Source organism: Thalassophryne amazonica, chromosome 17 (assembly GCF_902500255.1).
Source record: "Thalassophryne amazonica chromosome 17, fThaAma1.1, whole genome shotgun sequence".
Taxonomy (NCBI): Eukaryota; Metazoa; Chordata; class Actinopteri; order Batrachoidiformes; family Batrachoididae; genus Thalassophryne; species Thalassophryne amazonica.
In genome coordinates this window covers 68,756,031-68,778,255 of record NC_047119.1, presented here as the reverse complement: position 1 = coordinate 68,778,255, position 22,225 = coordinate 68,756,031, and the positions used below count along the sequence as shown (strand labels likewise).

The following is a 22,225-nucleotide window of genomic DNA, read 5'->3' as shown; positions in this document are numbered from 1 at the left end:
GCTTTGCTTGAGCTGCTGCCCCCACGACCCGACTCCAGATAAAGCGGAAGAAAATGGATGGATGTATGGATGGATATTTGGTACAGTAGCCTTTGTTTGCAATTACAGAGGTCAAATGTGTCTTGTAGTTTTTCACCAGGTTTGCACACACTGCAGCAGGGATTTTGGTCCACTCGTCCATACAGGTCTTCTCCAAATCTTTCAGGTTTGGAGTTTCAGCTCCCTCCAAAGATTTTCTATTGAGTTAAGGTCTGGAGACTGGCCAGGCCACTCTGGGACCTTGAAATGGTTCTTACGGAGCCCCTCCTTAGTTGTCCTGGCTGTGTGTTTGGGGTCATTGTCATGCTGGAAGACCCAGCCATGACCCATCTTCAATGCTCTTACTGAGTGAAGGAGGTTGTTTGCCAAAATCTTGCAATACATGACCCCATCCATCCTCCCTTCAATACGGTGCAGTCGTCTTGTCCCCTTTGCAGAAGAGCACCCCCAGAGTATGATGTTTCCACCCCCATGCTTCACGGTTGGGATGGTTTTCTTGGGGTTGTTCTCATCCTCTAAACATGGTAAGTGGAGTTGATTCCAAAAAGCTCTATTCTGGTCTCATCTGACCACATGACCTTCCCCCATGCCTCCTCTGGATCATCCAGATGGTCACTTGTGAACTTCAAACGGGCCTGGACATGTGCTGGCTGCAGGATTTTAAACCATGACAGCATCATGTGTTACTAATGTAATCTTTGTGACTGTGGTCCCAGCTCTCTTCAGGTCATTGATCAGGTCCTCCTGTGTAGTTCTGAGCTTTCTCAGAATCATCCTTACCCCACAAAGTGAGATCTTGTATGGAATCCCAGACTGAGGGAGATTGACAGTCATCTTGTGTTTCTTCCACTTTCTAATAAATAATCATAACAGTTGTTGTCTTCTACCAAGCTGCTTGCCTGTTGTCCTATAGTCCATTCCAGCCTTGTGCAGGTCTACAGTTTTGTCCCTGGTGTCCTTAGACAGCTCTTTGGTTTATTGTATGGCTTTTGCCTTACATATTTTACATATTGCCTTTACATATTTTTATACAGGCAACAAGTTCAAACAGGTGCAATTAATACAGGTAAAGAGTGCAGAATAAGAGGGCTTCTTAAAGAAAAATTAACAGGTCTGTGAGAGCCAGAATTCTTGCTGGTTGGTAGGTGTTCAAATACTTATTTACAGCAGTAACATACAAATAAATTATTAAAAAATCATACATTGTGATTTCTGGATTTTTTTTTTAGATTATGTCTCTCACAGTAGACATGTACCTAAGATGAAAATTTCAGACGCCTCCATGATTTCTAAGTGGGAGAACTTGCAAAATCGCAGGGTGTTCAAATACTTATTTTCCTCACTGTATTAGACGTACGACAGCGTGTGCCAGAGTTTTTGATACGGCCGGCATATGCAGACTAAATCGTCAAGAAGTGACAGGGCAAGTTAGAGACAACACAAAACCAGCTGATTTCAACAGACAATCAATGCAGCCTGAGCTTGTTTTCATCGGGCGGCCAGTCGCAGAAGTACAAATTCTCGCCTTTAGCCCCGTTTACACATAGACGGTTTAGTCGGTGGGTAGTACGTAGACTGAAGTTCGCGGTAATTACAGGTGTTTTTGCAGTGGAAAGGGGTGGAGCACTTTGCCGGCATTTTGACCGCTGTACTATCTGCAAATAGGCGGATAAAACGCCGCTAAATCCGCCAAATAAAGCGATGTTTTGACGCCGTAGCATCTGGCACACGTCAGGCAACGGGGGTTAATACCCCGTTCTATCCCTTACAATCGCAGGTTAAGACACGGGTGAGAACGGCGTGTTCTGCTGACGCCGATAAAGCCCTGTATACCGCTGGTTAATACCCAGGTTTTTACCCAGGCAAACAGGGTAAATCCTGCATTACTCCAGGATCATATTTTTTTTAATTATATCTGTTTCTTCTTCTTCTTCTTCTTCTGTTTCTTCTTCTTCTGTTTCTTCTTTTTATACTTTTTACCGCTGGTTAATACCCAGGTTTTTACCCAGGCAAACAGGGTAAATCCTGCGTTACTCCAGGATCATATATTTTTTTTTTATATTATTATTATTATCTGTTTCTTCTTCTTCTTCTGTTTCTTCTTCTTCTTCTGTTTCTTCTTTTTATACTATACTTTTTATACTGGAACGCCGTTTTAACCGGGAGGTGGCATATAGAACGGCGTACTGTCCGCTAGCGCCCCCATTTTGACCACCTCTGTCGCCATTTTATACCCCGTTGATTATGGATACAATGCCGGCCACCGAATAACGGCAGTGTAAACTGCGGCACTACAGGAAGAGAAAGGATGAAATGGCGATTAAAAAGTATCAAACGCCGTTGTTCGCGTTGTCTCCGTCATCACGCGAATTCTCCGGTCTTCTCCGGGAGCGCTCCCAGAATTATTCAACATGTTGAATAATTTTTTCAACGATTCCCGGTAAAACCGGAACTAAGCCACGCCCCCTAGCGCCAGCGTTAACAATGGCGTGTGATCCCTAAGACGGCCCGGAGGAGCCAAAAACTCTTCCGGGACGCTTCTGGGAGCTCTTACCGGCACTATGTAAACAGGGCTTTTGTATTCAGCACTTCGCTGGAAATCACATGTCTCCACGCCAATCCACTGACAAACAGAGCACAGCATCAGCAAGTATTGACATAATGCCTATTTGTACATTGCAAAGCAACAAATAAAAACATTTATGTCAGCTGAATGCCTTCTATTTTCCATAACTCATCACATGGATAACATTTCTCAGTCAGTGAAATGCCAACTTGTGCCTTGTTAAAATCCGTAATTGCTGCTAGCTAATCCAAATAAAAAAAAATTCCTCTATATGATTTTCCATGACACTTTTCTTTGAAGACTGACTAAAACTGAAAATGTTTTTAAGTTGGTGGGTAGGTTCTTTTTTATTTTCTTAGTGTTTATTTGTGTGTTCCACTCACACATGCTTCAGCTTCTCATAGGCACAAACAGACACTGATGTCTCAGGAACACGTGACCAGGAAGTTTCAGGAAGTGGTTCAACAGTCCCTGTGACATTCCATCACCGAGTTATTAATATGTAGAATTAAGACGAAAGGTTGATCTGGACATGGGGGCATGTCTGTCATCTGAAGAGGGCTGGACTGTGCCACACACATATCACTGTGGTATTGAGGAAGCAGCGGCAATTGAAAGGATAAATGTCAGAGTGCACAGCAGGCAGCAGCCACCAAAGCTTTTGTATGTTTTTGTAAGCAAAGGTTTTGTATGTTTCCATGAGTGTTTTCCCTTTATTTCATTTCATGGTTGTTTGCAGTTGACTTTTAATGTGTAGCTATTTGACATATGAGAGAGAGAGAGAGAGAACACCATCATGAGTTCAAGGTTTTTCTCACTAGTCTCACTCCATTTTCCTTTTCTTTCCCTACAGTGTCCATAATATTCTGTCATATTAATATTACTCCATCGCAGCTGAGTGATCAATCAATCGAACAATCAACATTTATTTATAAAGCGCTTTGCAGCACTGACTGGTGTCCAAAGTGCTTAACATTAAAAACACAAATTCACAAAAATAAAACACATATAGAATAAAATTTGAATCATAGAATGATCATGATATTTGTAGGGAAGCACATGTGTTATGAACCTATTATGTAAGGCACATATTTTGTGCTCTTTGTTCAGAGCTAGACAGCCTTTGCACTAGGTTTATGGTCAACCAAGCCCCATTTTTTGAAGAGTACAAGTTATATTGTTATTTAAAGGACACAGGAGCTGAGTGTAAAAATGACAACTGTTTTGGATGGAAACTACTTTATCAATGACACTTGTGATGCTTTACAGTGGACATAAAAAGTCAAAAAATATTTTCAACATTTTGACCACCATTTCCAAATTAAAATGGAAAAACCTGGATTAAATTGATTAATTAGATCTGGTGAGTGAGCAAAAATCTGGTTACGTTGTTTAGCTTTTGGCTGACCTTGGTTGTTCTGGGTTGCCATAACAAATTTAGTGCATATCCACATTGGGATTTGGCACAAAATAATAAAGTAATGCACAAAACTTTGTACATATAACAAGTATTCATCAGATGGGAGACTGTGATCATGTGACTGAAAAAAGAGTATAGATATTCCTCTTATACTTAAACCCCAACCCCATCCGTAATGTAAGAGCCAAATTTATAATTTAGTTAAAAGGGTTAAAAATATAATAGTGAAGATAAATAATTTAATTTGATTCTCAAAGACCGTATTTTTTACAATGCATAATGTAGCAATCTGTAAAAGCTGAAAGCATTTCTATATTTGAGCTTTCTACCAGACAGCCCTATGTCACTGTGATACTAATGGGTGGGGCTTAGTTTAGATGAGAAGTCAGAGACATTGAAAGACAGTTTTTTTTAACCATGTAAATTTGTTTAATTGTATGTTTTCTCAATAAGCCTCTTACAAAGAAGAGTAGTAGTTGCTAGATTGTCTTCAAAATTGTGGTACATAAGATTTGGAATGAAAGGGAATGCCACTACACCTAACTTCAACAGTAAAGTGCTTTCCTGAAAGGTGAATGCAAAAATCCTGCATGTGGAAATTTGAAGGATTATGCCCAAAATATTGTGCTTAACATTTTGTACAATTTCATACAAAATTCTTCATGAGAATATGTAAAAAAAAAAAAAAAAGAAACAAACACTATGCCATAGGTAATATTAATCTAATCTATTTATGTTTAGAAGTACGAAATTGTTCAGAGTGACACTGGATTGTAGTCTCTAATTGTTGGTTTTATGGTTGTGGCACTTTTATTGAGCCAGGTGTCTGCTTATCCAGTGATCCTGTCGTTGGAAAACCATTGCTCCCTGGAGCAGCAGGAGGTGTTGGCACAACACCTCATCTCTATCCTCGGAGACAAACTATTGAAAGAACCATTGGCCCACTTAACCTCTGGAGAACTACCAAGCCCAAATGTAAGTACCCTCACTAGTTGAAATCAGTATTGTTCGTTCCATCAAATCTAGGCTTGCATCTCAAATGTACTATCTGGCAAATTGTAGCTGAACTTTCCGGTCTTCTTTTTCTTTTTAAGAAAATCCTCCTCTATACCGCTTCATCATGAAGCTGTATAACTGAGGATACAAAATGCAAAACATGTACTGTGTGCAATTACTCCAATCACAGCCACAGAAGCCTGAAACTTCTTCTGGGTGTCTTGGTGGCTTCCCTCACTCTTCTCCTTCTTGTACAGTCACCCAGTTTTTGAGAACTGTCTACTCACACACATTTACCATAGAGGGCCATACTGTTTGTATTTCTTCACAATTGATGTCAATAAAGTCCAACACATCCAAATCCAAAAGATTTGCTTTTTTGTATTTGAAATGGCATAAACAAATTAAAATGTGTGAAATACCAAGTGTCCCAATACCTTTGGAGGGCATTGTACACAGTACGCCTGGAAAGTATTCACAGCGCTTCACTTTATCCACATTTTGTTATGTAACAGCAGTAGTGTCCAAAGTATTCCAGAAAGGGTCAAGAGGGTGCAGGTTTTCTTTGCAGTCACTGACTCCAGCAGGTGATTTCACTGATTAACATCACTGAGCAGATGGGATGAATTCATCAGTGAAATCGGTGGTTGCTGTTGGGAAAGTGTCGTGACACGGACCCACAACAGGGGGCGTTAATGAACGGACAATGGATAAGCCAAAAAGTAACAATTTAATGTTGTGAAGCGCACAACGAAGTACAGACAATAACAATAGTGCAGAATGTCAATCATACACAAGGTGGCGTGTGGCAGGCTCGAAGATAGAAGACGTCTGACCCACACAGCTTCCACCACCAACGGATCTGAAGAACACAGGAGCCGCCAAGCCCTGCGCCCAAGGTGGCCACTGTCTTCAGCAGTCAGACCCGGTACTGCTGGCAGAGAACAGAAACCGTTTGATGAGTGTGAGTACGCACACTCAGTAATCCCACAGTCTGTGTTCAGTTAGGAGGGAGAACCTCCACCTCCAATCACACACTCGTACAGCTCCTGTGAAACCACTTATCTGGTTTGGGGTGTGAGGCGAAGCTGTCGCAGTCCACACCAAACGCCAATACCGCAGATAAGGACACCGTCACAGGAAAACGGCTGCAAATGAGATCAGACTATTACATAAGGTCTTTAGATTCAGCAGAGAAGTTACCTGTATGGTAGATGATTTCTCGGCGGGGAGGTGGAGTTGCAGTCCGGCTTTTATGGTGGTTGACGTAGATGAGTGACAGCTGGTGGTGATGATGTGACAGCTGTCACTCCACTGGTTCCGGCGCCCTCTCGTGCTTGAAGCCCGCACTCCAAGCAGGGCGCCATCTGGTGGTGGTGGGCCAGCAGTACCTCCTCTTCAGCGGCCCACACAACAGGACCCCCCCTCAACGGGCGCCTCCTGGTGCCCGACCAGGTTTGTCCGGGTGCCGGGCGTAGAAGTTGGCCAGGAGGGCCGGGTCCAGGATGAAGCTCCTTTTCACCCAGGAGCGTTCCTCGGGGCCATACCCCTCCCAGTCCACCAGATACTGGAACCCCCGACCCTTGCGACGGATGTCCAGGAGCCGACGCACGGTCCATGTCGGCTCCCCGTCGATGATCCGGGCAGGAGGCGGTGCAGGTCCAGGGGTGCAGAGTGGTGAGGTGTGGTAAGGCTTGATCCAAGACACGTGAAAGACAGGGTGGATCCACAGTGAAGCTGGTAGCCGTAGCTTCACTGCGGCCGGGCTGAGCACCTTGGTGATGGGAAAAGGTCCGATATACCTGTCCTTGAGTTTCTGGGAGTCAACTTGAAGTGGGATGTCCTTTGTTGACAACCACACCTCCTGCCCGGGCTGGTATGCAGGGGCCGGGGAACGCCGGCGGTCTGCATGGGCCTTGGCCCTCGTCCGGGCCTTCAACAGGGCAGAACGGGCGGTCCGCCACACCCGGCGGCACCTCCTGAGGTGGGCCTGGACCAAGGGCACACCGACGCCCACCAGAAGCGCTGCTGGACTACCGCCATGGTCCTGCGCACCCCGGGATGACAGGAGAGCTTGGAACCATGGCTGAAGTCCAAAACGGCAGCTCTGGCTTCCGGTGGGACGTATAGTTTGTTCTTCGGGCCGGTCCCCGGGTCCGGGTTCCATGTCAGGGCCTCCCGGACGGTCTTCTCCACGTCCCAGGTGAGGGCGGCCACGACAGTGGACTCGGGGATGATGGTCTCTGTGGGGTCTGACAACTCGGCCTTGGCCTCCTCTTCATGCACCTGGGACAGGGCATCCGATCATTGGTTCTTGGTCCCGGGGCGGTATGTAATCCAGAAGTCAAAGCGCCCGAAGAACAGTGACCAGCGGGCTTGCCTGGGGTTCAACCGCTTGGCGGTCCGGATGTACTCCAGGTTCCGATGGTCCGTGAAAACCGTGAAGGGCACCGTCGCTCCCTCCAACAGGTGTCTCCACTCTTCAAGAGCCTCCTTCACCGCCAGGAGTTCCCGATTGCCGACGTCATAATTCCTCTCAGCCGGGGTCAACCTGCGGGAAAAATAGGCACAAGGGTGGAGGACCTTATCGGACTCCCTGCTCTGGGACAGCACGGCTCCTATCCCTCAGTCAGAGGCATCCACCTCCACTGTGAACTGGCGAGTAGGATCAGGCTGCACCACAACTGGTGCAGACGAAAACCGGCGCTTCAACTCCCTAAACGCGGCTTCGCACCGATCCGACCAGGTGAAGGGGACCTTAGTGGAGGTCAGGGGGCTCACTACCTGACTGTAGCCCTTAATGAACCTCCTGTAGAAATTCGCAAAGCCGAGGAACTGTTGCAGTTTCCTACGGTTTGTTGGTTGGGGCCAATCTCTCACCGCCGCAACCTTGGCCGGATCAGGGGCGACAGAGTTGGAGGAGATTATGAACCCCAGGAAGGACAAAGAAGAGCGGTGAAACTCGCACTTCTCGCCCTTCACAAACAGCCGGTTCTCCAACAACCGCTGTAGGGACCTGACGTACATGCTTGACATGGGTCTCAGGATCCGGAGAAAAGATGAGTATATCGTCTAGATATATGAAGACAAACCGATGCAGGAAGTCCCGCAAGACGTCATTAACCAACGCTTGGAACGTCGCGGGCGCATTGGTGAGGCCGAACGGCATGACCAGGTACTCAAAGTGACCTAACGGGGTGTTAAATGCCGTCTTCCACTCGTCTCCCTCCCGGATCCGAACCAGGTGATAAGCATTCCTAAGATCCAATTTAGTAAAAATTTGGGCTCCATGCAAGGGCGTAAACACTGAATCCAACAGATCACGGTTCGCAACCCGATCTCGTTCAGCCCTCTGTAATCAATGCATGGACGGAGTCCACCGTCCTTCTTGCCCACAAAAAAGAAACCAGCACCCATCGGGGAGGTGGAGTTCCGGATCAACCCGGCAGCTAACGAGTCCCGGATGTAGGTCTCCATTGATTCGCGTTCCGGACGTGAGAGGTTGTACAGCCTGCTGGACGGGTACTCAGCGCCCGGTATCAAATCAATGGCACAATCGTACGGATGATGTGGGGGCAGCGTGAGTGCCAGATCCTTCCTGAAGACGTTAGCAAGGTCATGGTACTCAGCTGGCACCGCCACCAGATTGGGGGGGACTAAAACCTCCTCCTTAGCTGTCACACCGGGTGGAACCGAGGATCCTAAACACTCCCGGTGGCAGGTTTTGCTCCACTGAACCACAACCCTAGACGGTCAATCAATCCGGGGATTGTGTTTCAACACCCATGGAAAACCCAAAATCACTCAGGAGGTAGAAGGTGTTACATAAAACACAATCTCCTCCCTGTGATTCCCAGAAACAACCAAAGTCACTGGCTGTGTCTGGTGTGTGATTAGTGGAAGAAGGGTGCCATCTAGTGCCCGCACCGACAATGGTGACGGTAAGGCCACTAGAGGGAGCCCAACCTCCTTTGCCCATCTGCTGTCCAGCAGATTCCCCTCCGACCCCATGTCCACCAGTGCTGGGGCGTGAAGGGTTAGATCCCCACTCAGGATCGTGACTGGGATACATGCAGATTTTCGGGGTTTCCCCGCGTGGGTATTGTGACCCACCCTTAGCCCAGTCTCTAAGGACGAGTGCTGCTGTTTTGACCGTTTGGGGCACTCTCTCTGTATGTGCTCGGTTGAGCTGCAGAGAAAACACTCCACGGATCAGCATCCTTTGTCTCTGATCTGATCGTTTTTGGCCCTGCTCGTTTCCATAGCAACGTCAGCAGGGGGAGCTGTCGTCACGTGGAGAGCCCTGGCTGTGGAGCGTGGGGAAGTCGGCTTCCTTTCGGACCCGGGAGGAAGAGGGACGGCTTGGGCCTGACCACGCCCTTTGTCTCGCTCCTGTCGGTGTTCTGTTAATCGGTTGTCTAACCATATAACCAGGTCGATAAGCCCGTCTAAATCCCGCGGCTCGTCCTTCGCCACCAGGTGCTCCTTAAGGACCAGAGACAGTCCGTTTACAAAAGCGGCGCGGAGCGCAACAGCATTCCAGCCGGCTCGCGCTGCCGCGATGCGGAAGTCGACTGCATACTTCTCTGCGCTCCGACACCCCTGTCGTATCGACAGCAGCACGCTTGAAGCGGTCTCGCCTCTATGAGGGTGGTCGAACACCTGTCAGAACTCCCTCACAAACTCAGTGTAAATCGTTAGGAGCCATGAATTCTGCTCCCAGAGTGCCGTAGCCCAGGCGCGTGCCTCTCCTCGAAGCAGATTTATAACGTAAGCCACCTGGCTAGCGTCTGACGCGTACATGACGGCATGCTGTGAAAAGACGAGCGAGCACTGCATCAAAAAGTCCGCGCACGTCTCCACACAGCCTCCGTACGGCTCCGGAGGGCTTATGTATGCTTCAGGGGAAGGTGGGGGGGTTCGTTGAACGACCAGTGGAATGTCTGTCTCTGGCATTTGGTCAGCAGGAGGAGGTGCTGCAGCAGCGCCCTGAGCATGCGCTTCCACCTGGGCGGTGAGAGCCTCCATCCTTCGATTGAGAATAATGCTCTGCTCGGTAACTAAGTCCAACCGAGCAGTAAAGGCGGTTAAGATGTGCTGCAACTCACCTAACATGCCTCCTGCTGGTGCCTGTGCACCTCGCTCTTCCATTGGCTGTTCAAGCGCTGGTTGACGCCCCTCGGGATCCATGACACTGGCCGAGAAATCCTGTTGGGAAAGTGTCGTGACACGGACCCACAACAGGGGGCGTTAATGAACGGACAATGGATAAGCCAAAAAGTAACAATTTAATGTTGTGAAGCGCACAACGAAGTACAGACAATAACAATAGTGCGGAATGTCAATCATACACAAGGTGGCGTGTGGCAGGCTCGAAGATAGAAGACGTCTGGTGATAGAAGAGCCGGAACCCACACAGCTTCCACTACCAACGGATCTGAAGAACACCGGAGCCGCCAAGCCCTGCGCCCCACGTGGCCACTGTCTTCAGCAGTCAGAACCGGTACTGCTGGCAGAGAACAGAAACAGTTTGATGAGTGTGAGTACGCACACTCAGTAATCCCACAGTCTGTGTTCAGTTAGGAGGGAGAACCTCCACCTCCAATCACACACTCGTACAGCTCCTGTGAAACCACTTATCTGGTTTGGGGTGTGAGGCGAAGCCGTCGCAGTCCACACCAAACGCCAATACCGCAGATAAGGACACCGTCACAGGAAAACGGCTGCAAATGAGATCAGACTATTACATAAGGTCTTTAGATTCAGCAGAGAAGTTACCTGTATGGTAGATGATTTCTCGGCGGGGAGGTGGAGTTGCAGTCCGGCTTTTATGGTGGTTGACGTAGATGAGTGACAGCTGGTGGTGATGATGTGACAGCTGTCACTCCACTGGTTCCGGCGCCCTCTCGTGCTTGAAGCCCGCACTCCAAGCAGGGCGCCATCTGGTGGTGGTGGGCCAGCAGTACCTCCTCTTCAGCGGCCCACACAACAGGTTGCAAAGAAAACCTGCACCCTCTTGGCCCTTTCTAGAATACTTTGGACAGCACTGTGATACAGTCTTATTCCAAAATGGATGAAATTTTTTTCATGCTGTGGGGATGTTTTTCAGCTGCAGGAACTGGGAGACTAGTCAGGACTGAGGGAAAGATGAATGCAGCAATGTACAGAGACATCCTGGATGAAAATCTGCTCCAGAATCCTCTTGACCTCAGACTGGGGTGACAGTTCATATTTCAGCAAGACTGACATAGGCAAGATATCAAAGGAGTGGCTTCAGGACAACTCAGTGAATGTCCTTGAGTGGTCCAACCAAAGCCCAGACCTGAATCTGATTGAAAATCTTTGGAGAGATCTGAAAATGTCTGTGCACCGACGCTCCCCATCCAACCTGATGGAGCTTGAGAGGTGCTGCAAAGAGGAATGAGCAAAACTGCCCAAAGATAGGTGCACCAAGCTTGTGACATCATGATAAAGAAGACTTGAGGCTGTAATTGCTGCCAAAGGTGTTGTGAAAGTGTTGGAACACGGACCCACAACAGGGGGCGCAATGAACGGACAATGGAGAAAGTAAATAACAAGATTTACTACTGAACAAGCAAGAGTAATACAACAAACACAATTTAGGGTCGAATCCGCTGGTGTCGTGTGGGCAGGCTCGAAGGTAGGAGACGTCCGTCTCAGTCGAACCGGAACCACCCAGATCTCCTCTGCCACCGAACCCTGGAAATACTGGAACCGCCAAGTCCCGACTTCCCAGGTGGCCACTGCCTCCGCTCGTCGGATCCGGTACTGCTGGCAGGAGAGAGCAACAACACACAGGAGTGGATGAACGCACCCAGTTACAGAGAGGGGAGAAGCCGCCTCCACCTCTTGACAAAGTTCAGCAGGAAGGTGAGTACTTATCCAAGGAATAAGGTTCTTAGTAGTCACCAGTCCTGAAAAACGGTTTTGACAGTCTTAGTTAATAATGCAAAGTATACCTGCAGAGAATACTACCTTGGTCTTAGGTGATATCTCGGCACTGAGGTGGAGACGCCGTCCTCCTGATATACCTCGGTGCTGAGTGGAAACAGCTGTGTTTGGTGATGGGTGACAGCTGTCACCCAGATTACTCCCATGATGCGGCAGCGCCCTCTGGTGCCTGGAGCCCGCACTCCAGGCAGGGCGCCCTCTGGTGGTGGTGGGCCAGCAGTACCTCCTCTTCAGCGGCCCACACAACAGGACCCCCCCCTCAACGGGCGCCTCCTGGCGCACAACCGGGCTTATCCGGATGGCGACGGTAGAAGTCGGCCAGGAGGGCCGGGTCCAGGATGAAGCCCTTCTTCACCCAGGAGCGCTCCTCGGGGCCGTACCCCTCCCAGTCCACCAGATACTGAAAACCCCGGCCCATCCGACGGACGTCAAGGAGCCGGCGGACAGTCCAAGCCGGTGCTCCGTCGATGATCCGGGCAGGAGGCGGTGCCGGACCCGGGGTGCAGAGGGGTGAGGTGCGAAGAGGCTTGATCCGGGAAACATGGAAAACTGGATGGATCCGCAGTGAGGCCGGAAGCTGGAGCCTCACTGCGGCGGGGTTGATGACTTTGAGGATTTTATATGGTCCGATGTATCGTTCTTGCAGTTTAGGAGAGGTAACCTGTAGGGGAATGTCCTTGGTGGATAACCAGACCTCCTGCCCAGGACGATACTTGGGAGCCGGGGCCCGTCGCCGGTCTGCATGTTTCTTCGCCCTCGTCTGGGCCTGCAACAAAGCAGAGCGGGCGGCCCGCCACACCCGACGGCACTTCCGTAGGTGGGCCTGGACCGAGGGCACACCGACCTCTCCCTCAACCACCGGAAACAAGGGGGGCTGATACCCCAAGCACGCCTCAAACGGGGAGAGGCCGGTGGCTGATGACACTTGGCTGTTGTGGGCGTACTCGATCCAGGCCAGATGGGTACTCCAGGCCGTCGGGTGCGCGGCTGTCACACAGCGAAGTGTCTGCTCCAGTTCTTGATTCGCCCGCTCTGCCTGCCCGTTGGTCTGGGGGTGGTACCCAGACGAGAGGCTGACCGTGGCCCCCAGTTCCCGGCAGAAACTCCTCCAGACATGTGAGGTGAACTGGGGACCGCGATCGGAGACGATGTCTGATGGTATGCCATGCAGACGGACGACGTGGTGGACCAGGAGGTCCGCTGTCTCCTGGGCCGTAGGGAGCTTCGGGAGGGCCACGAAGTGGGCCGCCTTGGAGAAACGGTCCACTATCGTGAAGATGACAGTGTTTCCCTGGGACGGCGGGAGACCCGTGACGAAGTCCAGGCCGATGTGGGACCAGGGGCGATGAGGCACGGGCAATGGCTGTAGTTGCCCTGAGGTTTTTCTATGATCTGCCTTGCCCCTGGCACAGGTGGTACAGGCCTGGATGTAGTCCCGGACGTCGGTCTCCAGGGATGCCCACCAGAAGCGTTGCCGGACGACTGCCACGGTCCTTCGCACCCCTGGGTGACAGGAGAGCTTAGAACCGTGACAGAAGTCCAGGACTGCAGCCCTAGCTTCTGGTGGGACGTATAGTCTGTTTTTTGGTCCGTTTCCGGGGTCCGGGACACGGGTCAGGGCCTCCCGGACGGTCTTCTCCACGTCCCAGGTGAGGGCGGCCACGATAGCGGACTCCGGGATGATGGGATCCGGGGGATCCGACGGTTCCGTTTTGACCTCATCTTCGTGCACCCGGGACAATGCATCCGATCTCTGATTCTTGGTCCCGGGGCGGTAGGTAATCCGGAAGTCAAAAAGGCCAAAGAACAGTGACCAGCGGGCTTGCCTGGGGTTCAGACGCTTGGCGGTTCTGATGTACTCCAGGTTCCGATGGTCAGTGAAAACCGTGAATGGCACGGCTGTTCCCTCCAACAGATGTCTCCACTCTTCGAGGGCCTCTTTCACAGCAAGGAGTTCCCGATTGCCGACGTCATAATTCCGCTCAGCGGGGGTCAACCTGCGAGAAAAATAGGCACACGGGTGAAGGACCTTATCGGTCTTCCCGCTCTGGGAGAGCACCGCTCCTATCCCTGAGTCCGAGGCATCCACTTCAACCACCAACTGGCGGCTAGGATCGGGCTGCACCAGAACTGGTGCAGACGAGAAGCGCCGTTTCAACTCCTTGAACGCGGCCTCGCACCGGTCCGACCAGGTGAAGGGAACTTTTGGAGAGGTCAGGGCTGTCAGGGGGCTAACTACCTGACTGTAGCCCTTAATGAACCTCCTGTAGAAATTTGCAAAGCCGAGGAACTGTTGCAGCTTCCTACGGCTTGTAGGTTGGGGCCAATCTCTCACCGCCGCAACCTTGGCCGGGTCCGGGGCGACGGAGTTAGAGGAGATGATAAACCCCAGGAAGGACAAAGAAGTGCGGTGGAACTCACACTTCTCGCCCTTCACAAACAGCCGGTTCTCCAACAACCGCTGCAGAACCTGACGGACATGCCGGACATGAGTCTCAGGATCCGGGGAAAAGATGAGTATATCGTCCAGATATACGAAGACGAACCGGTGCAGGAAGTCCCGCAAGACATCGTTTACCAACGCTTGGAAAGTCGCGGGAGCGTTAGTGAGACCGAACGGCATGACCAGGTACTCAAAATGACCTAAGGGGGTGTTAAATGCCGTCTTCCATTCGTCTCCCTTCCGAATCCGAACCAAATGATACGCATTCCTAAGATCCAGCTTGGTGAACATTTTGGCTCCATGCAAGGGAGTGAACACTGAATCCAACAAGGGCAACGGGTATCGGTTGCGAACCGTGATCTCGTTCAACCCCCTGTAATCAATGCATGGACGAAGCCCGCCATCTTTTTTACCCACAAAAAAGAAACCTGCGCCCATCGGTGAGGTGGAATTCCGGATCAATCCGGCAGCTAATGAGTCCCGGATGTAGGTCTCCATTGATTCGCGTTCCGGCCGTGAGAGGTTGTACAGCCTACTGGACGGGAACTCACTGCCTGGAACCAAATCGATGGCACAATCATACGGGCGGTGGGGAGGAAGCGTGAGAGCCAGATCCTTGCTGAACACGTCAGCGAGGTCATGGTACTCCGCTGGCACCGCCTTCAGATTGGGCGGGACTCGGACCTCCTCTTTAGCTTGGGAGCCGGGAGGAACCGAGGAACCGAGACACTCCCGATGGCAGGTTTCGCTCCACTGAACCACTACCCCGGACGGCCAATCAATCCGGGGATTGTGTTTAAGCATCCATGGAAACCCTAAAACCACACGGGAGGTGGCCTTAGTCACGAAGAACTCGATCACCTCCCGGTGGTTACCTGACACCACCAGAGTTACTGGAGGTGTCTTGTGCGTAATTGGTGGGAGTAGGGAGCCATCTAGTGCCCGAACCTGCACAGGCGAGGTAAGAGCCACCAGAGGGAGCCCTATCTCCCTGGCCCATCTACTGTCAAGCAGATTCCCCTCAGAGCCCGTGTCCACCAGTGCTGGGGCCTTCAGGGTTGAATCCTCAAACAGGATCGTGACTGGGAGTCGTGTAGCAATGTGGGTGTGTCCCACGTGAATGTTTTGACCCACCCCTGGCCCAGTCTCTAGGGGCGGGCATTTGGCGTTTGACCGCTCGGGGCAGTCTCTCACATGGTGCTCTATTGAACCACAAACAAGACACGCTCCGTGGGTCCATCTCCTCTGTGCATCTGGTGCCCTAAATGTTGCCCTACTCGTGTCCCTAGCTTCGTCAGTAGGGGGAGCTGTGACCCCACGGAGCGCAGGGGCTGTGGAGCGTGGGGAAGGCGGTGCTCGATCGGAACCGGAAGGGAGAGGGACGACGCGTGCCTGGCCACGCCCTTCGCCTCGTTCCCGACGGCGTTCTTCTAACCGGTTGTCGAGTCGTATGACTAGATCGATGAGCCCGTCTAAGTCCCGCGGTTCGTCCTTCGCCACCAGATGCTCTTTTAGGACCAGTGACAGTCCGTTTACAAAGGCGGCGCGGAGGGCAGTGCTATTCCAGCCGGATCTCGCCGCCGCGATGCGGAAGGCGACTGCATAGGCAGCTGCGCTCCGACGCCCCTGTCTCATTGACAGTAGCGCGGTTGAAGCGGACTCTCCTCTGTTGGGATGGTCGAACACCGTTCTGAGCTCCCGTACAAACCCAACGTACGTATGAAGGAGCCGTGAGTTCTGCTCCCAGAGCGCTGTAGCCCAAGCGCGTGCCTCCCCGCGAAGCAGATTTATTACATAAGCTACTTTGCTAGCATCAGTCGCGTACATTACGGGACGCTGTGCGAAGACGAGCGAACACTGCATCAGAAAATCCGCGCACGTCTCCACACAGCCTCCGTACGGTTCTGGAGGGCTTATGTATGCTTCTGGGGACGAAGGAAGGGACCGTTGAACGACCAGTGGAACGTCACTTTCACGCGCAGGGTCCTCGGGAGGGAGAGCCGCAGCGGCGCCCGAAGGGCGCGCCTCCACTTGTGCGGCGAGAGCCTCCACCCTGCGGTTTAGGAGAACGTATTGCTCGGTCATTGAATCGATCCGAGAGGTGAAAGCGGTGAGGATCCGCTGCAACTCGCCGATTACCCCTCCCGAAGCCTCCGCCGCGTCTTGGTCTTCCATTGGCCGTTCAACAGCCGGTTGACGCCCCTCGGGGTCCATGACGCTGGCCGAGATATCCTGTTGTGAAAGTGTTGGAACACGGACCCACAACAGGGGGCGCAATGAACGGACAATGGAGAAAGTAAATAACAAGATTTACTACTGAACAAGCAAGAGTAATACAACAAACACAATTTAGGGTCGAATCCGCTGGTGTCGTGTGGGCAGGCTCGAAGGTAGGAGACGTCCGTCTCAGTCGAACCGGAACCACCCAGATCTCCTCTGCCACCGAACCCTGGAAATACTGGAACCGCCAAGTCCCGACTTCCCAGGTGGCCACTGCCTCCGCTCGTCGGATCCGGTACTGCTGGCAGGAGAGAGCAACAACACACAGGAGTGGATGAACGCACCCAGTTACAGAGAGGGGAGAAGCCGCCTCCACCTCTTGACAAAGTTCAGCAGGAAGGTGAGTACTTATCCAAGGAATAAGGTTCTTAGTAGTCACCAGTCCTGAAAAACGGTTTTGACAGTCTTAGTTAATAATGCAAAGTATACCTGCAGAGAATACTACCTTGGTCTTAGGTGATATCTCGGCACTGAGGTGGAGACGCCGTCCTCCTGATATACCTCGGTGCTGAGTGGAAACAGCTGTGTTTGGTGATGGGTGACAGCTGTCACCCAGATTACTCCCATGATGCGGCAGCGCCCTCTGGTGCCTGGAGCCCGCACTCCAGGCAGGGCGCCCTCTGGTGGTGGTGGGCCAGCAGTACCTCCTCTTCAGCGGCCCACACAACAAAAGGTGCATCAACAAAGTATTGAACAAAGGGTGTGATTACTTATATACATGTGTTTTCTTAGTTTTTATTTTTAATAAATTTGCAAAAATATTTTTTTTAAAACCATGTTGTCATTGTGGGGTGTTGTGAGTAGAATTCTGAGGGAAAGATAAATTTACTCCATACTGGAATAAGACTGCAACATAAAAAAAAAAGTGAAGTGCTGTGAATACTTTACAGCTGCACCGTATGCTGTTGGTGCAATCTGGTGACATAAGAGTTAAATGAATGAAAAACCATGAATCAATCATTCAGCACACTTCATGTTTTTATGCAATTCCTGTCAAATTTGGAACTGTGCCTGGTCTGTGTAAGCAGCAGTTTGGTGTTGACGGTCTGTACATTTTTCTGCAGCATCACCATCAGTTTTGTAAATCAAAGTTCATGATTTAGGAGAAGAGAAACTTCTACCAGAAGATTCAACAGGTTAAAGAAAGTGTTTTTTAAGTGAGTACAGAGTGTTATATATTTGGTTTGGCCTCAGTCCCCATTGCTGTGATGGGATGAGCCGAGATGATCTTGAGTCCTGCCAATGGAGGAGGCAGGGGGCAAAGCAGACAAGGATCAACTGTCGGGCAGTGGAGGGAGCATCAAGCTGAGAACCGAAAAAAAAACAGTGAGAGGTTAGTTAGACTTCAAAGCTTTTAAAAGATATGCCTGCATCCAATTGGTTTGCAGTGACTGTTATTGGTGTCATGTGTTTAGGGTTATGTATGTGGCTGAAGTCAAAAAGCTGATTGTGAGAGATGGTGAATAGTGAATCTTTGGCAAGTGTTTGTGCTACCCTTTATTTCTGATGTTAAGACAATGGACAGGGTTTGTACAAAGTGCATTGTCTTAACATCAGAAGCTTCTCCTACATCACCAACTCTGATTTATGAAACTGTTGATGTTGCTGAAAGTTTGCTTTTTTTTTTTTTTTTTTTACAAATGCATATGTGACCCTACAATAGACTGGGGTCTTGTGCAGGGTGTACCCTGCCTCACTCCCTATGACTGCTGGGATAGGCTCTAACCCACCCCCATGACCTTTAATTGGAGTAAGCGGGTACAGAAAATGAATGAATGAATGTACCAATGCTTGCATGTGTGCATCTGTACATTATATATGTGAATATTCTCTGCATGGTGATACCAGGACCTGAAGTATAAGATCCTCGTCAAGAACAAAAAAGTCAGGCCTCACAGTCAGACAGAGGAGGGAACAGGGACAGAGACACAGGACATTGAGGATGAGGATGATGAGGAAGAGAAGGATCAACCAACCAGTTCATTTTTCTCATCTATCAAATGGATATTTGGAAAGAAAAGAGTAAGTCAGGATTTCAGGGAAGAAGAAACAACAGTTCTCAAATGTTATTTTGAATACATAAAGTACATAGATAGAGGTACAGACATAATGAAAGCAGTGGAGCGTTTCCAACAATTTTTATTTATTTATTTATTCATTTATTTTGCAGTTTGATGCACATTGTCTATGATTTAATTAATCTTGTCTCTCTCTCTACCCAAACACATCAAAAAAAAAAAAAAAGAAGAAGAAGGTGGTAGTCGCTGAGGTTTTGTCTGACCTGGTCATATACACCTGCTCGGTCAAGTTCATCAGCTTTGATTATTCCAGGGAACATCAGAAGTACTGCGAGAACACCTCCATGGATGAGAACAAGGCTCGCAAGCTTGCCAAAGATTCAAGTAAGACAGACACCATTCATGATGGACTTGAACTATAATACCAGTAGAGCCTTTATGTGTGATGTGTTGGGTCATGATGATGCTGTGATCTTTGCGAAATCAATGGATTTCCTCACTAATACTTTAGAGGCTGAGTGAGTTGGCATGTCTGGGTATTGTAATTGTCCTGGATCAAGACTCAGACTCAGGCTTTCTGGACTTACCAATTAGAAGAGTATCTGTTACAGGTTGTGGCCACATGCATGCTGTTGCACAGCACTGGTTTGTTCTGGAATTAGTGTCTTTTCTTGTCCCTCTGCATTAGGTTTATTTTCATAATTTTGGTTTAGAATTCTCACCCTCCACTGCAATCTCATTTTCCTCCCTCACAGTGAGCCGACATGGCAAACTTGGCATTCTTAAATTAACAGTGACAGTGTTAAATTTAAAACTAAATATGTGTCTGTTTCCACTCTTTCAGTGTTAAATTAACACTTTTGAAAGCGTTAATTGTTTAAAACAACACAGTCAATGTAAACAAATCCTGTACATTAGAGTGAGTAAATAACTAGTGTTACATTGAGTTGTGAAGCTTTAAGACACCTTGACACTTGCACGAATTTGATCCCCATACTGGCACACAATCTTGCGTACCAGTGAGTAAACCCATCATAAACTGTTGAAAACTGTTCGTGAACTGTACACAGCTGCCTGCGTTCCAGTGCACAATGAAAAGGTACGCATTAATTTCATGCCACTTGTGTGAACTAGTCGTGAACATTGTACAGGCTTTTCAAAAACACTGCATGTCACTGTATCATTGCGCACAGGGCATCTGAACGATTATGACAATGTTACAGTGGGGTAAAAAAGTATTTAGTCGGTCTCTGATTGTGCAAGTTCTCCTACTTAGAAAGATGAGAGAGGTCTGTCATTTTCATCATAGGTACACTTCAATTATGAGAGACAAAATGAGAAAAAAATCCAGAAAATCACATTGTAGGATTTTTAAAGAATTTATTTGTAAATTATGGTGGAAAATAAGTATTTGGTCACCCACAAACAAGCAAGATTTCTGGCTCTCACAGACCTGTAACTTCTTTAAGAAGCTCTTCTGTCCTCCACCTGTTACCTGTATTAATGGCACCTGTTTGAACTTGTTATCTGTATAAAAGACACCTGTCCACAGCCTCAAACAGTCAGACTCCAAACTCAACCAAGAGCAAACAGCTATCAAAGGACACCCGGAAGAAAATTGTAAATGTGCACCAGACTGGGAAGAGTGAATCTACAATAGTCAAGCAGGTTGGTGTGACTAAATCAACTGTGGGAGCAATTGTAAGAAAATGGAAGACATACAAGACCATTGATAATCTCCCTCGATCTGCGGCTCCACGCAAGATGTCATCCCATGGGGTCAAAACTATCATGAGAATGGTGAACAACAAACCCAGAACTACAAGGAGGGATGAATGACCTGCAGAGAGCTGGGACCAAAGTAACAAAGGCTACACACTATGCAGAGAGGGACTCAAATCCTGCAGTGCCAGGCGTGTCTCCATGCTTCAGCCAGTCCAAGCCCATCTGAAGTTTGCCAGAAAGTATATGGATGATCCAGAAGAGGATTGGAAGAATATCATGTGGTCAGATGAAACCAAAATAGAACATTTTGTTAAAAACTCAACTGGTCATGTTTGGAGGAAGAAGAATGCTGAGTTGCACTCCAAGAACACCATATCTACTGTTAAGCATGGGGGTGGAAACATCATGCTTTGGGGCTGTTTTTGTACAAAGGGGACAGGACGACTGATCTGTATTGAGGGCCCTGTCCCACTGGCGTTTAGGAGGATTTGCGGATGGAATGCGCACAAAAGTGGCCCACATCCGCCAAACAACCGCAATAACCGTGTAACATTCCTGTATGAGTCAGCCGCCATCCGAACACGTCCGTGATCATCCGCAGAGGCACGCATGTCTGCAGCCAGGATTTTTGAGCAGCTCAAAAATCCTGCTGCGGATGAGATCCGCATCACTGCCTGAACACATACTGAAGACATACGCAGGACATACACAACCAACGCGCCGCATATCCCCTGTCATCCGCTGATATCCGCAACCGACAGGTTGGCGCGGCTTGGCGGCGGATCGGGACAGCGTGCAAAACAGATATGACGCGTGCCCAGCACGGCCACATCACGGTCGCAAATGGTATGTCACGCATGCAGACTAGAGCATGACACGGGAGTGGATTTTCACCCCCGTCCCATCCCGCTCCCACAAAATAATCCCATGCTGTCCCAATCCTGGAAAAAAAAAAATCCCATCCCGTCCCACTCCTGTAAAGATCAAAATCAGTCCCACTCCCATCCCACTCACGTATGTCTCGCGCCGTGATGATCAATCAGGGACTGAATATGTAGTGACGTGGAGAAGTCTGGAGTTTGACTGAAGATGTGAACATGTCCTGTATCTGGTAGCAGCCTGTGAGCAGGACTTATGTCTCTTTTGTCCTTTATTTCACAATTATGACAGAGTTTTTGGAGCGAGCAGCAGCAGGAACGGAGTTTCTTTTTCTTTTTTTGTTACGTGCGCATGCAAGCGAATCGTTCATGGAGATTATTTTACTTATTAACTACACAGATGTATAATAAAACAAATGGTGACTGGTTTCTAAACACAATTATGACAGAGTTTTTTGGTGGAAGAGCGAGCTGCAGCAAGCAGCGGAGTTTCTTTTTTTCTTTTTTTAATTGTTTACATGTGCACGCGTGAACGGGACAGTTGGTCCTCAAACTGGGTCCTGCAGAGGTGGAAGGACCGCTGAAAGCGGACGTCATCCAGACTCAGCTCCTGCAGCAAATAATGATACTCTCTGTATTGGGAGCTTTCCACAACAACTCGTTCCGTGTGATCAAGGTCCGTCATGTTAACTTGACTGACAACCGGAGCCGGCGAGCGAAATGGAAGCTCCTCCTATTTGATGACGCACCGGGGCGAATTTCTGCCGCAAAAGCAGAGCGACACACCGGGCGAAGGAGGCGCGTCCGTCGCCACGCGACCCCAGCGAATTTGTAGCGCCTGATCGCGCCCGGTGTGAACGCGGCATTAAATAGATGAAAATCATCATC

General features: G+C 49.4%; 1 protein-coding gene across 1 annotated transcript in view; it reads left to right on the top strand.

Annotated features, from left to right (window-relative positions):
• Positions 1–22,225, top strand: part of LOC117529136 (1-phosphatidylinositol 4,5-bisphosphate phosphodiesterase zeta-1-like) — a 153,619-nt gene that overhangs the window by 57,380 nt on the left and 74,014 nt on the right. Inside the window, exons 5-7 of the mRNA XM_034191835.1 lie at positions 4,848–5,000; positions 18,565–18,738; positions 18,965–19,118. Of these exons, the coding sequence (XP_034047726.1) occupies positions 4,848–5,000; positions 18,565–18,738; positions 18,965–19,118 (481 nt within the window). The remainder of the gene's footprint in view (positions 1–4,847; positions 5,001–18,564; positions 18,739–18,964; positions 19,119–22,225) is intronic.